The sequence below is a fragment of the Opisthocomus hoazin genome, chromosome 8, assembly GCF_030867145.1.
Source record: "Opisthocomus hoazin isolate bOpiHoa1 chromosome 8, bOpiHoa1.hap1, whole genome shotgun sequence".
Classification (NCBI taxonomy): Eukaryota; Metazoa; Chordata; class Aves; order Opisthocomiformes; family Opisthocomidae; genus Opisthocomus; species Opisthocomus hoazin.
In genome coordinates this window covers 32917485-32933794 of record NC_134421.1, presented here as the reverse complement: position 1 = coordinate 32933794, position 16310 = coordinate 32917485, and the positions used below count along the sequence as shown (strand labels likewise).

The window sequence follows — 16310 nt, the reverse complement described above, 5'->3', positions numbered from 1 at the left end:
CTTGTGCTGACAGACAGTTATTCTGGAAATGTTAATTCAGATTGCATGGAGCAACCTTGACACTGGAACTGCTGTGCATCTGTAGTGTAAAGGGGCAGAAGGGGAGAAGATGAGGAAAGGAAGAAGATAAAAGAGAACTGGAAATAGTAAGATATGCCTGCAAGCAGAAACAATATTTGTTCTAGGTTGATGTCCAAGAAACTTTGTCAGTGCTGGTGTTGCTCTTACTGAGCACGTGCTGAAGTTTATTTTTGGTTTGTAGCTTGTAAATGCTTCCTGGAACTTGTAATTTATTATCCAGCAATATTCATTAGGAATTAGTTTAGAATATCAAAAAAAGTTATAGAAAGAGCTTTTCATGTTTTGCGATTAATACAGATAGTCAAATGATACTTAATTAAACTATGGTGAAACGATGCTTTAATAAACGTGCTACATCTCTGTAGATCCCGAGGCAGGATTGTAATTCAAGTCTTACACATTCTGTGTATGCTGCAGTAGCAAGTAAGCAGAAATAATCTTGTCAGAGGAAGTTCAGCTTGTTTGTAGACTACTTGGTTTCAGTGCAGTGAACACTTCTGATACCTACACTGTGCAATTTTCCACTTTCTTAGGATTATGAGTAATGAGTTCAACCAATATCTCGTTTATATCTAATAGATTCACAAGCACACTAAAACCAACTTCTTGTCTCCAAGTTGGTTTTTTGAATTTCCAGATAGGAGTAGCAGTAATTTCTCCAGTAATTCTTTGGTGTTTCCTCATTGTATCACTCAGAGAACAATAGTAACCTTGAAACTTGAATCTACACAATTTGTGTCATTTGCCTATCACACAGGAATGACAGAACAGTTAACACATTTTTCGTTATTGAAAGTTTGATCATGAAGGGTTGTGCTGCAATACACTTCAGCCAGTTCCTTTTATTAATGATTATTTTTAGTAGTTCTTACCCTTTGTGGTGATAGTGGCACTACTGGGACAAAACCAAAACAAAAACCAGCATCAGAAGTGTAAATGACACTTCGAAGACCCAACCTAGGGAATGTAATGTATATGATCCACCGTTTGTTGCTTCATCTTGCCGTAACATTTAAACACTGAGAAAGGAATTTTAATAAATTTAAGAACCTTCTGGGAGTAGTGATTTGGTGACAGCATTCTTCAAACAGAAGTGATGTCTCTCATTGGTTGTGTCCTTGGGAACCACTGCTGGGAATCAGCGTGGGGTTTCCTGGCTGATGCTGGAGTACCTTCCAACAGCCAGCCTTGCTGCAATCAGAAGGCAGGTATCGGGCTGCCTGCTTAGCAGAAGGGCCCTTCTGGTGCCCCATAGAAAGGAGCTGCCTTGCAGTGCTGAGAGTGAAACCACTTGTTCTCAGCGCTGGCCATGGACAGCTTCACCAAAGGAGAGATCAGTTGTCTTTAGCAGTTATTGGATCACACTCATGCCAGGTGCAGAAAGAATCTCTGCTTTTTATAAATGGAGAAAGAAATAGCACATTTTAGACCACATCCTTAACTGACAAAAATCTATGATCTGTTTTATCAAAGCCAACTCAAGATCAAATACACACTGATTTCATTCCAACTGCTTGAGGTCACTTGGAGTTATTCCAGTTTACACCCTATGAGAATCTGGCACATGCATTTTAAAAGGCAGTTAGCCCCTAAAGCAAAAGCAGGCTGTTATATTTCCAACTGAACTGTAAGTAGCAGTAAATATAATATACAGCACAATTACGACTTGCATGCTCCCCTCCCCTTTTTTAAAGAAGAGAGAATATCCTAACATATTCTTCTTTGATCTCTCTGAGCATCAGATTTTTTAGTATACTATTTGACCCACATTTCTTTTATGTTACTATAATGATTACAGTTTAAATTAATGTGACAGATTGAAATATAAAAAGATAATTAAAATACAGAGTAACATTTAAATTCCTAACAAAGTAATTCCTCAGAAACATTTTGAAGATATATGTTGATATCATCCATTAATTAACTAATAATTAACACAGTAATTAATCTCCCATTAATTCATATATTTCTATTGCATTAGCCCAAGAATAATCACTAATAAATGTAAAATTAAACTCTTATCTCAAAATTTTAGTTGACTTTGGATAAGCGCTTGATAAGTATCCATTCTGTCAAAGCTTTTTTGATGTAAGAACATTTTGTGTTACCTGTTTATAGATGCATATTTAAGCTAAAGAAAATTACGGTCATAGAAATATATGAAGTATATATTTGCTATATATTTATATAGTTGGACTAAATATATGTATAGTTGTGTGCTTGTGTATCTTTGATTAAGTTTGACAGGAAAAAAAATTGAAGCAAAAGATTCAAGATCGGTCATTCTTCCTTGAACAGAAGCAATTTTTTATATCCACAACAAGTTGCTTTAGAAAAACATTTGGAAAGTTATGTTTTCCTGGTATGCTTCCACATTGTTCCTCCACAAACAGCCATTTCCTTTACTAGTAATAGAGATAATAGTTTTAGGATTGCTACTAGTGCTGTTGGTACAACTCCTCAGAGAAAAGGTAAAGGCAAATATGATACTGAGGTAGGATCCAAATGGGAGTCCTGTTTCTACTTGTGTCAGCACAAATTTTTCTGCAGACATCAATGAGACTAAGATTTCACCACGGATCTTTATCAGTTATTTAGAACAATTACGGCAGTTGGAGAGGTGGATCAGGTTTTTAAGAAAGAAGTTTCAAATTGCAAAAGAGAATTTCTTGTCCGTACCCAAGGTATGAAAGACACAATCCACAATTACATTAATTTTAATGGAATTTCCTACATGACATACTAGTGTTTTAGCACCAAACTTAAAGAGTTAGTACCACATTGCAGTAGAACTGTCCCAACTGTTGGGGTTTTGCACGGTCTCAGGCCTTCTGTACTTTCAATTTCTATTCACAAAAGCAAAGATTTTTTTTCACCAGTCTTTAGGTTCTTCTTTATAATTTCTTTTCAATTTTCTGTCCAGCAAGTTTGTGAGTTGTAGTATGTAATGTAGCAAATGAGGAATGAAACATCTGTTTTCCAAAACAACCAGCAAATGTAAAACTGACTGAATTGTGACATTATTGATGTTAACCTACTCATCTTTAAACATATGCATGTATATATAACACCAAATTCATGATAGAATTCTCTTGGCGTGTGCAGTCTTTGCTCTCATTCCTTAAATAAAATCAGCAAACCAGTTAGTGGCCAGAAGTAAAATGAAGAGTGAAAGCAACATCAAGGCAAGATGGTAGTTCACAGAATTATTTTTGCAGAAATCCCTCAGTATCTTTGCACAGCTGACAAATGATTTCAGATTCCACTCACAGTTGCATTCTGTATAGGATATTGCAGTGCATGCAGACTGATCAAATATAATGCAACACAAGTGATGCAATGGTATATAACCTATTCTGTGTTAAAGGGCGTGCACTGGCACTAGTCCACAAACGTTCAGTCAGTTTGCTATTGCAATTACAGTTTACTGGCATAATAATAAGTCCAATGTACTGATCACAAATTTGAGTGTAATGAAGTTCTATTTAACTGTATCTGTTCTGAAACAGAATTACAACAGATTTCACTGGATATTCACTTCTTAATAGTGGAGCTGACTCCCTTTACGCTGCTTATTCCTGTCATATGGTGAGCCACACCAAGATCCAGAGTGCTGTCTATTCTCCTACATTTCAGCACCTTACGAGATTTGATCAGTAACTTGTTCCAGAAAATTCCATTGTGCTAATCCTGTTAGAACATGGCATAAATATTAATCAATGTAAACATACGCTTTTTCTTAAGGAGACTATTATCTTCTTTTCATATCCTTCCTATAGGTTTGATACTGCTAGGTTTTGAAATCTAGTAGATGCGTGTTCAGCATTTGCTGGAATGGATCATGCTCAAGCAAAGAATAAAAGCAGCCAAAACCCATATCATACTATCACTTTCTGCTGCAGACAATAAGGAGTAGCTGGGTTAGATTTGCCACAACTTCTTTGCACAGTTAGTGGAGAAGTCCTTGCTTTAGTAAATGCCGTAGTTTCTTAGCTGTAGAGAGGAGGCCTTTTAGTGTTTCAAGTTCACCTTCCATCTCAGCAGGTAATGAGGAGACGCTTGGTACGAGGCAAGGCTTGTCCTGATGCAGAAAATATCCACGCACAAAACAGTCTTGAGAAGGCAAAGAAAAACTATTGTACTAAAAACGTAAAGGAAATAGGTGACTGTGTTGAGTCACAACTTCATGTTTATTTGCTTCTTTCTGAGGAATGAAGTTTTCCTTTTCAGGCACGAGTCACAGTAGAAGGAAAACAGAAAAAAGTTTCTGATCATTTTCAGAGCTTTCTGTGGGTGTCTCATCAGTTATGTTATCTTTGGGAATCTTCTCCTGACTTGGTGATCACCATTTCTCAGAATTATGACACTGCAGGAGAGGTCAGAATACACCAAAGAGGTAAACAGATGGGAAACACTCAGAGGAGAGCCCAGACACACCTTAGCTTAGATCTGACCGCAGGCTGCGAACCTGACCTGCAGCACTGCAGCTATTCCAACTGCGAGCAGAGACTGCCAGCTGGGCTGAACTGTGTTGAAAGATATTTCATAAGTGGCTGCCATTTGAGAGGATGAAGGCAACGTGCTTTTCTCTCAGCTCATTCATTTTATATCCTTTAGAAAGAAACATGTAGTAGTGTAAAAACTTTGCCTGTGCTTAAGCTGAAAGTATCCTGGTATCTTGGCTTCAACAGTGGCAAGTGGCAGGTACTGAGGGAAGCGTGTGGTAACACTTCCCCATAAAATTTTCCAACCTCCATTAATTTGCAAGATTATATGAAGCAGCATAAAAAATCTAGTTCTGAAGTAATATAGCTCCAAAAATATGATCCAAGTCAGTAATGCTATGTAGTTTTGCTTACTTTTTCATTAAAGAGATGTCATACATTTGAGCCTGAGTGCACTTAATTAGATGTTTCTAAAATAATGTCAGAAATGCTGGAAATAAAAGACAGAACTTTTAAAACTTGAAATTCAAAGTTGTTCAAACAATAGAAGCCAGCCATTTGGTTATGTAAGCGCTATAAACAAGCTAGTTCATTCCTGCTCTCAGAAATCATTAACTAAATGCTGAACTATAGAGACAGATAATGTGTCCATCCTCATCTGTTCAGGGAAAGCAATATTTACCCATCCAGACTAAAATCACTACCCAAAGTCCATCCAAAGGTCAGTAAAATACTGGGCCACTTCCTTCAAATAATTTAGGGTAATGGACAACAAAATCCTGAAGTGGAGAACAGAAAACCCTGATAGATACTTGATAGCTACTGTAGTGTCAACAAGGGGATTAATTTTCCCCTGTGCCAAGACTCAGAAACACAGTAACAGCAGGAAAAACCTGCAAGGAAGGCATTAAAAATGTTCAGGAACAAATAAGCCAAACTTAATGAGCTTTGCAGCATGCCTTAGACAACTGGTATGCTAACTTTCATCCAAGAATATTAAAAGAATTAGGCAACGATCCCAAATAATAATTTTTGCTGATTTTTACCAAATACCACAATGCTGAGGAATTCCAAAGGGCTGGAGAGATGCTACTGTTCTGTCAGTGTCCAGAAGTGGTCTCATGGAGTGTCTTGGGGATAGATAGGTGGTTTGCCTGAAGCTGGTTCCACAGAAAATCATGAAAAGGGCATCATGAGAAAGAATTCAATATTGTAACTGAAGGTCAAACAATATCATTACATTGAAAATAATTGTTGCCAGATGTCTATCTTTTCTGACATTGTCATTTTGCTTGGTGAGAGAACTACACGGACATAAATGTATTTTGGCATTTGTGATACATTTGATGTAGCCCTCTACTGAAAAATGTAGGGCCATACATGAGGAGTGTGATCTGCTGCTGCATAAGCAGAATAGTATCATATAAGATAGTATTTACCACTGTCTGCAAAAGTAGTGAGAGCTATTTCCAAACTGAAAAATATTCAAAGCAGAACTTCAAGAATGACCTGAGGTTTGAAAAACTCATAAGAAGTAAATGCAGAAGCTATGTCTACCAAAAAGAAGATTAATGTGTGGTTTCATCTGTCTAAAGTGTTTGTACAAGACATAGTTAATAACTGAGATCTAGAAGGGAAGGAAGCAGAATATAAAACAAGGGTTGGAATATGAAAAGAACCAAAACAAAACAAAAGAGGAAAAAATTACGTCTCAGTTTAATAGTGCAGGTAATTACCACTCAGAAAAGCTCAGGAACATAGCACAGCATCCGTTGCTTACAACTGTCGGCTTCAAATAGTCCTCTAAAAGGTGTTGGAGTTGGGCCCGTGTGGAGGGGTCATGCTCTTAGGGTGGTATGTTATGGGTGGCCAGATGATCCAAGTGGACCTTACAGTCAGAATGCCAACAGTTTAATCTGGCCAGTCTTCTGAAGACAGTTTGACAGAAAACCTGGCCACAAAAGGAAACAGGGAAAAAAGTTACATAGAAAAGTTGTAGCCGTCAGAGACTAAGCTCAAATACAGCCCAATGCAGTACAGTCTCACTAAAACCATCCTGAATGTCAGTGAGATGCATAGCATGTACGTGTATAGGCGTGTCTCTGTGCTTAGGAATTTCTTTCTAAATATATTAGGTATACATTACAGGTAACATAAAAATGTCTTTAAATATGGTAGTCCAGTTTCAAAAAATGCCAGACATTAAGCTTACCACAGAAAGCCATGATGATGCTCTGAAGCTGGGAAAAGTGAGTATTACACATTGAAACAAAACTTCAAAGCTGCATAGTGTCCCAGTTAAATTGCCACAGTCCTGCATTTGGAACAGGGAGGAGCATGCTTCATAATTGCTAGATAGAGTCCTTCTCCAGAAGCTCTTAAACCAGTCTGATCTTCTCACCTAGCCGATTTTATGAAGAGTATTCCAGTTCAAAAAGGTGGTATGAACATGTAGTGCATCTGGCACTTTGCATTGTGACAGGTATGAAAATTGCCACAACACTGTCACACCTAAGAAGGGATGGTGCCCTGACAGAGCACCAGCTTGAGTCTTTAGACATGTGGGTTTAGTCATCTGCTCTGTATCAAGCTTTCCATATGACACTCAAAGCAGTAACTTACAGTAAGTGAAAACCTCAATACCTGTACTCATTTTTTTTCCAGTAACGTTTCGTGGACTCCTCAGTTTCTGGTTGATGTCAGGCTTATGTCCAGACTAATGTCCAGTCATGTCAGTAAAGTATCAGAGCCAAAGGGTGCTGTGGGAATGAAGCAGAATCACAGAATCACAGAATCACAGAGTCACAGAATGGTAGGAGTTTTAAGGGACCTCTGTGGGTCATCTAGTCCAACCCTCCTGCCGAAGTAGGATCACCTACAGCAGGCTGCAGAGGACCTTGTCCAGGCGGGTCTTGCATATCTCCAGAGAAGGAGACTCCACAGCCTCCCTGGGCAGCCTGTTCCAGTGCTCTGTCACCCTCAGAGGGAAGAAATTCTTCCTCACGTTCAGACAGAACTTCCTCTGCTTCAGTTTGTGCCCATTGCCCCTTGTCCTGTCGCTGGGCACCACTGAAAAGAGCTTGGCCCCATCCTCCTGACACCCACCCTTCAGATATTTGTAGGCATTTATAAGGTCCCCTCGCAGCCTTCTCTTCTTCAGGCTGAACAAGCCCAGCTCCCTCAGCCTCTCCTCGTAGGGGAGATGTTCCAGTCCCCTCATCATCCTTGTAGCCCTCCGCTGGACTCTCTCCAGTAGTTCTTCATCTTTCTTGAACTGGGGAGCCCAGAACTGGACAGAGTACTCCAGATGAGGCCTCACTAGGGCAGTGTAGAGGGGAAGGAGAACCTCCCTCGACCTGCTGTCCAACCTCCTCCTAATGCACCCCAGAATGCCTTTGGCCTTCTTGGCAGCCAGGGCACACTGCTGGCTCATTGTTAACCTGTCGTCCACCAGGACACCCGGGTCCCTCTCCACAGAGCTGCTCTCCAGCAGGTCTGCCCCAAGCCTGTACTGGTGCATGGGGTTGTTCCTCCCCAGGTGCAGGACCCTGCATTTGCCTTTGTTGAACCTCATCAGGTTCCTCTCTGCCCAGCTTTCCAGCCTATCCAGGTCATGCTGAATGGCAGCACAGCCTTCCGGTGTGTCTACCACACCTCCCAGTTTGGTGTCATCAGCAAACTTGCTGAGGGTACATTCTAACTCTTCATCCAGGTCGTTGATGAAGAAGTTAAACAAGACTGGGCCCAGTACTGACCTCTGGGGGACACCACTAGTTACCAGCCTCCAACTAGACTCAGCGCCGTTGATGACAACCCTCTAAGTTCTGCCATTCAGCCAGTTCTCAATCCACTTCACTGACCACTCATCCAGCCCACACTTCCTGAGCTTCCCTAGGAGGATATTATGGGAGACCATGTCGAAAGCCTTGCTGAAGCCTAGGTACACAACATCCACGGCTCTCCCTTCATCTACCCAGCCAGTCATGCCATCGTAGAAAGCTATCAGATTGGTCAGGCATGATTTCCCCTTGGTGAATCCATGCTGACTACTCCTGATAACCTTCTTTTCCTCCACTTGCTTGTTGATGACCTCCAGGATAAGCTGCTCCATCACCTTTCCCGGGATGGAGGTGAGGCTGACCGGCCTGTAGTTCCCTGGGTCCTCCTTCTTGCCCTTTTTGAAGACTGGAGTGACACTGGCCTTTCTCCAGTCCTCGGGCACCTCTCCTGTCCTCCAGGACCTCTCAAAGATGATGGAGAGTGGCTCAGCAATGACATCCGCCAGCTCCCTCAGCACTCGTGGGTGCATTCCATCGGGGCCCATGGATTTGTGGACGTCCAGATTGCTTAAGCAATCCCTCACGCGGTCCTCCTCAACCAAGGGAAAGTCATCCTCTCTGTAGGGTTCTTCTGTTACCTCCGGGGCCTGGGATTCCTGAGGGCCTGCCTTGGCACTGAAGACTGAAGCAAAGAAGGCATTCAGTAGCTCTGCCTTCTCTGCATCCTCCGTCACCAGGACACCCGCCTCATTCAGCAGCGGCCCCACATTGTCCCTAGCCTTCCTTTTGCTGCTGATGTAGTTGAATAAGCCCTTCTTGTTGTTTTTGACATCCCTTGCCAGCTTCAATTCCAGGTGCGCTTTGGCCTTCCTCTTGGCATCCCTGCATGCTCTGACCACATTCCTGTATTCTTCCCAAGTGGCCTGCCCCTCTTTCCACGTTCAATGGACCTTTCTCTTCCACCTGATGTCTGCTAGAAGCTCCTTGTTTAACCATGCAGGTCTCCTGCCTCCTTTGCTCGATTTCTTTCTCAGGGGGATGCACCGCTCCTGAGCATGGAGGAAGTGACATTTAAACAGCGACCAGCAGTCTTTAGTCTTTCCAGAAAATCCTATCATAAACTGAGATCAGCATTAGGTAAGTCCTGAGCCTCTACTAGTCGGTGACCCACAAATGTCATTTACTTTCAGGGACCCAGTCTATTGTGCCTAACACACCGGCTTGATCGAGCAACAACCCAAAAGTCATTGCCATTTTCATTCAGGATGAAAGCTCAAGCTGGAGAAGCCCCTCACACATCTGAAAAAAAATATGGACTGAGCCTTTGGGTGCAAAACAATACTGGCTCAGCCTTCGAGTGCCTTGCCTTGGAGCAAGTGAGCCAGGTTTGGTTCACTCATCTGCCTGCAAGAATTCAGGTGCACATGCCCAATTCTCAGATGTCTGAGCATCGGAGTCCAGTGTGCTCCAAAGTGAGAGACAAGCTCAGCGGTTCCGTCTGAAGCTGAGCGCCTCTGCAGAGCACAGTTAAGTCAGTTGAACAGAGAGAGGGAAGAGCGACTTGCTTGCAGTTCTAGGTCACATCGCTCAGGAGGTCTGTTTGTACAGAGAAGAGCCTTTTCCACGAACTGAATATGCCTGAAAAGTCTTTGGAACTGGGATCTAGAATCACATTTTCTTTATATCCTAATTTTATTTTCTTTATGAAAGAAATGTCTAAAGAGGTGTGCTCAGGACCCTGCAGTTAGCTTGGAGCAACTGAACTGCAAAGGAAGATTTTTAAGGGCCAGTCAGTGCTGGATCTTTGGGGTTGCAGTCATAAACACCTGGCCTTTTCCATGAACAGTGTTGGCAACTCTGGTGCCTACTTCAGTGCTGTAGATTCCTCTCTGGCAGCTTGATACCAACAGCATTTTCTGGATCTAGTCCTGTGGTCTTTCCTAAGGGGCCAGAGGCCAAATCAGATGTCAACTCTGTTATCACATCAGCTGGTCTGTGGTAACTGTCTGCAGTTTTGGCGTGCAATATCTTAGCTGATGGGAAATATCAATTCCACTTCGCTTACCTTGGTCTGCAAATGCAAGAGGGTTGTGTCCTATCAACCCACATTTGTTGCCAGTGAAGAGCAGACACTATGGCTTTACTGACGCAAAGTAACTTGACTGGGAATCTGGCTCCTACCAGCCGGTTTTCCAGCTAGGATACAGCTATCATAGCACACTCATGCTGAACTGAGATGTCAGGAAGCTAAATGCAAGATGCTCTGGAGTTGCACTGATAGGGAACATGGAAATGCCATTATTTCACATCAAATACGTGATCTCTTTCCTAGGCACAGACCTTTACAGAATGCAGTCTATTTTTGTCAGAGTAACATGCTTTACAGAGGTATTTGTTGTACTTACCTCGGTCTGTAAAATACTTTCAGGCGTTCTGAGAAGGAAGGTGCAATGTAAGTAGGAAAAAAAGGCCCTACAAAATTTAGGAAATACACTTTATGCCAACCTATTACACATCTGCTCACAGGGAAAACTATGATTCCACCAGTACAGCAATTTCATGTGTAGTTATTTTAAAATTAACTGTGGTCTTTATTATCTGGATACATTTTGATATTAGCGCAGATGAGTTAAATGTTCACAGACATCATACATGCACAGTTCCAGAAGTGCATGCCGCTAAATTCAGCAATGCTAACTGTTGTCAGTATATCTGTATTTTAGTTGCTGAGATTGCTCTAATCCTTAAAAAGAACAATATGAAGAATTTGATGTGCATTCTAAACCATAAGCTCAATTTGCAATGAAACTGCATTTTGTCTCTGCAGTCCAGCTGTCAGTAAATCAACTGTACAGTTAAGAGTTTCTCTCTTTTTTTTGCTTTTAAAAGTGTATTAATGACAAAACAAGGCTCTTAAACTACTGCCTCTGGCATCAGTTGCTCAAACATAGCTGTGTTGCACTTTTTAACAACCAAATTAATTCCACATGAGGAGAAAAAGTATTCACTCTTTTTCTTTTCCTTTTTCAAACTTTGCAGACGTCTTGCAGGAAACGGCTTGACATACATTCCTAAGGGAGTCTTTGCTGGCCTTTTCAGTCTTAAAGTGCTGTAAGTAAACTGTGTGTTGTTTGATGTATTTCTAATTTCCTAAATGCTCCGGGGAACTAATTAACCAGTGAAGTTTCGATCAAGTAAATTACGTATTTTGATCAGCTCATTTTGAACAATTCAGCTGAAATGAAGATACATATGAATATCATTAAATCTTTGTTTTTTCGTATAGAACATATCCTAAACACAAAGGTTGGAAAACATTAATGGCATTCTAAAAGCAACTTGCTCATCAAGTAGATGTCTCTGTACAATATCAAAGGTAAAATTTGGTTCAGTTAATAGTTTCTTTAATTGTCTCAAAAATTCTGATTTCAGGTCTAAAAATCTTAGTGAACTTTTCACGATCACACAAAATGGGGTAAATTGCCTTTTCCTTTTTTTGAGTGACAGGGGAAAATCATTTTTGTAGAATACCATCTAATTTAATGTGCAGTTCATATTTCCTATGTTGTTCTTTGTGATATAATTACTATGACAAAAATTATAAAAAATATTACAAAAATCTGTGTTACTTGGAGTCATAAGACAGTACATATAATTACTAAAATTGTTAGCAGGCCACATCTCACAATATTTATACTAGAGGGGACCTTTGCCTATGTGAAGTTCACAGAAGCTGTATTGTTAGCAAGAACGCCAAACTCCTAGGCAGCGTCAAGCCAAGCCAGATGCTACTGTAAGAGTATACAAAGCTCTACTGGAAAAATACGTAAGTAGGAAAGAAGTATGAAGAGCTTCCCACTCCATCTACTCTTAAGTTGGCCAGCTGTAGCACTTGTTGGCTTAAGGAGATTTAGGCCTGCCAAAAATTATTGAATTTACAATGTCCAATAGAGTATGCCTCATTTTGAAGGCAGCATATACTGCTTCAGTTGTACCCACTTAGAATCCTTTTATATATATAGGAGTTGGTCCAAGCAAGGATCTTAGGTGGTGTGAGTGAAACTGTATTCAAAGGGAGGAAAAGATGCTTTTGGAATGAAAGGTGGTTCTTCAATCTTGGCAAGATAAATGATGTGATATTTCAGAAAAGAGATTTGTCAGGTCATTGCTGGCAACCTCCTGTTTGAGAAAATTTATTTCGTTGGGAAAAATTCAGCAGTTTTTACAGAGATAAGATTTTATTCAAACCAAATCATAAACTCCTAATACAGTTAAAATTCTATTATTTGCCATAGTAGCATTTTCTTGGGTAAGGATTTCAAGAGTCAGTCCTTCAGAGCTTTATCAGAATAAGAAACTGAAGCACTTCAGAAGGAAAACGAAATCACTACATAGAGATGACAATTTCAGAATCACTGGAGACAGTTTGGAGCTCAAGCCCTATTGAAAGCAAATTGGATTTATTCTTTTAACTTCCTCAGCTGCTTTGAAAATCCTGCTCAAATCTGATGTGTAGCTGCTAACAAAGTTAATACACTACAGTATTTGTTTGGTTTGAAGACCACTGGCATTTGGCCGGCGCAGGGGAACAGAGTATTTGTGTAGCTTTCCTTTGTTTGTAATCTTGAAGTAGAACCAGTACAAAAGAGGTAAGCTTGGAAGAATATTTACAGTAGAAAGAAATTATCTTTACCATGTTCATTCTGTTTTTTCTGCTACTCAAAACCTAGGATGCTGCAGAACAACCAACTACGCCAGGTTCCTACTGAAGCACTCCAGAACTTGCACAGCCTGCAGTCTCTGTGAGTATGCTTGATAAATCAACTTGTAACATTGCATGAACAATAATATGATTGCCTATTAATTACCTGTTAATATCACTTAATAATGCACTGCATCAACTTTTCCTTTTAACTCTCTTTGAGCTGCTTTTCAAGAGAATTGTATTCTCAATTAAACATCAAACGTAACTGATTTCATTTCAGTAATTTCATGACACCAGCAGCTTCTTTGCAATGTTATAAACTGGTTCACTGTCTGAGAAGACACTCCTTGCCCTGCAATGCTTTCTGTCTGTCAAGAAGAATATGGTCCCTTAAGCACTGGTCTTTCCCATGGTTTCTTGTTAAGATTCTTTACAGGGGAAAGGAAAGAATCCCAAATGACTCCCTTGTTTTTTTTTCATTTAGTGTAATTTTTTTTCTTTTTAAGCAGTATGGAAAACACTATTAACTCATGAAACAAAGTGTACTAGAGGATGCTTAATTACATTCTGTGCTTCAGGCAGGTCTCCGTATTTATAGTTCTTGACTGTGGCATGCTGACTCAGTCCATGAGCTTCAGTTTTAACAGAACTCCTGCCAGAACTGCTAGACTAGGAAAGAGGACTGGCTGTTTCGTGTTATGAATGAAATTATTTTCATGTGCTTCTGCCCCATAATGTAAGGATGGTTGTACCAGGTCATTCTAAAAGCTGACCCAGCCCAGTATCCACTCTTCAACAGCAGATGCCAAAGGAAAACTAGAAGGTCAGGCAAAGAATATAATAATACTCCTTTGGCAAACTGTCCCAGCTGCCAGAGGTTTGTACTCAGCGACTCACTGAGGCTACTGTGGCTTCTTTAAATTTAATAGCTCTTAAAGAATTTTCTTCAGTGAGTTTCTGTGACTGTTTCTTGAGCCAATGTAACACTCACGATTTTTGTGGCAGCTTATCTGCTGATCAGCTAGTCCTGTGTAGCTTGGTGAAGTAACTCCTGTTATTTACTTGGAACTTCCCAGCTCATTCGATGTCCCCGACATGCAGCATCAAGCAAAAGTGGAAACAGCAGTTCCTTATGGGTGTGCACCAGATTTTATAGACCTCTTTCCTATCTCCATTAGTCATGTTTTTCAGACATGGGCTGTTACGATTGTTTCTCATGTGGAGCTATTCCCTTCCTCTGGTCATCCTTGTCATTCTTACTGAACTTTTTTTCAGTTCTCGTATATTTGATTTGAGATGAATCAAGGAGGGATCAGACCTGCACAGCATGTTTAAAGTGTTTGCACACCATGGATTTGCAGAGAGAATTATGGATGCTTTTTTGTTCGCTTTCCAACTAACTCCCCAGACTTTGTTTTGCTTAATTTTTTTAACCTTTACTGAACACTGAGCTGTTATTTTCATACTTAGTACAACTGTGAGACCTCTTTCTGGCATATTAGTAGCTCCTCAAGAGTTTGTCATGTGAAGTTGAAATTGCCTTTTCCCTAAGTGCCTCACTTGACGCCTATCTATACTGAAATTCATCTGCCATGTGCTTGTTCAGTCAATTGAGTATCATTGAGTTCCTTCTGCTGCACCTGCAGTTCACGTTTTGTAGCCACAAGCCCACTCTTGCTGTCTCAATGCAGGACACAGTAAATAGAGTATGTTTCTGAATTATCCACAGAATTCCATTGTCACCTGATACAAAAAAAAATTACTAAATTTTTTGAAGTATCTACTGATTTTGAATGTTTGAATGAGCATAAAATATCTGAATTTTTGAAGATAGGCAGGCGGGTTCTTTGGACAGAGTAAAATGTCAGCTGACACTTCTCTGTTCTTTAGTTGACCATCTTAACATTTTCACAGAATTACTTTGAAATAAAATTATTTTCCTGAAAAGTTCTAAGATCTAAATATGGAAGTCAATCTGTAAGTTCAAATAACTATCACAAAAGATTTTGCTAAAGTGCGCACTGATTGCAAGTGTCACTGATAAAAGTCTAACAATGACAAGGATAGAGTGAGCATCTGTACCCAGCTATCCAGTCTGGTTAGAGTTCAGATGTATTGGTTGAGAAATGTACTGTGTTGAACATGCTTTCTTCCTTTTTGTATGTGTAAAGAAGTTCCACCAGAAGGCTGACATCTTTTGCATACATTCAATTTAGCTAAAATCTGAAGAACAGAATTAATGAAGTGAATTGATTTCCAGCAAAATTATGTTGTCTGTGTGTGACCTACCACTACGCAGACACACATTATACTGTATTAGCTCCCAGGTTCTTATGTCCATCTTGAACATTTACCTCCTTAATATACAAAGCATTCGTTAGGGTTTCTAAAGGTGAAACAGCCCTAAGAATTAATTATCTTATAATTGTTATTTGGTCAGTTCCTTTCTTCTTTATTGACCAGACACAGACTGAAATATCTCAGCCATATACTTATGAGGTTACAGTTCTTTGCTTTGATCTTTGAAAAAGTCATGAGAAAATGCTGTTCTAGTGACTATATTAGATTTTCTTTCTACTAAATAAACAAAAAAAGTCTTGCTGAGATCACATCGCTCTATACACATTCTGGTCCAAAACACGATAAGCCAAGCAAACAAGAGTTACTTTGTTGCTCTGAAAGAGACTGTTGAATTTTCAGCACAGTTTCTAAACAAAATGACAGTCTCTCTCAGGCTTTGTTGCAAGTATTTTTCTCCTTGGGTGAACAAGTTGAAGAAGTAAACCAAACATAGTTTGTGCAGTCTATGTAGAGGACTGATATTTTGTGACAGAATTAAAACAGAGGGAGAATAGGAGTGGTCAGTAGAAACCTTTAGACAGCTGTGTAGCAGACCCAAGATGGAATGATACGGGTTTGTACAGAAAAGCTGCTGTCACCTGAAAGACGATCACCAGCAAAAGAGACCTCTTTGAGGAAAAGAAAACTATTATTCTTTTGTTTGCTTAAACTGGGTTTTGCCTGTCAGATAAAGGTGTGCAGAGATTCAATTTCTTCTTTCATACAGTCTAGGAATTTTCTGTTCACAAGGTGGATCTTGCATTGGTTTCTGATTTACAAAAGGAGTTATTTCTTGAAACCTTTGAAATAGCAGGAGTCTTTTCAAGGGTGTAATTAAGAGGTTAAAAGTCTTCACAAAGGCAATTCCTGTAAGATAGCAACTTCTTGTATTTATTGTGTTCAACTATGCAGATGGCATGGTTTCTGGAAGCCTCATTAACCCTTTGCTTTAGGTTAGTA

General features: G+C 40.1%; 1 protein-coding gene across 3 annotated transcripts in view; it reads left to right on the top strand.

The window, feature by feature from the left end:
* LGR5 (leucine rich repeat containing G protein-coupled receptor 5) overlaps positions 1-16310 on the top strand; it is a 97309-nt gene that overhangs the window by 44301 nt on the left and 36698 nt on the right. For all 3 annotated transcript variants that reach the window (XM_075428864.1, XM_075428863.1, XM_075428862.1), the window contains exons 3-4: positions 11345-11416; positions 13036-13107. In XM_075428864.1, coding sequence (XP_075284979.1) covers positions 11345-11416; positions 13036-13107 — 144 coding nt within the window. The remainder of the gene's footprint in view (positions 1-11344; positions 11417-13035; positions 13108-16310) is intronic.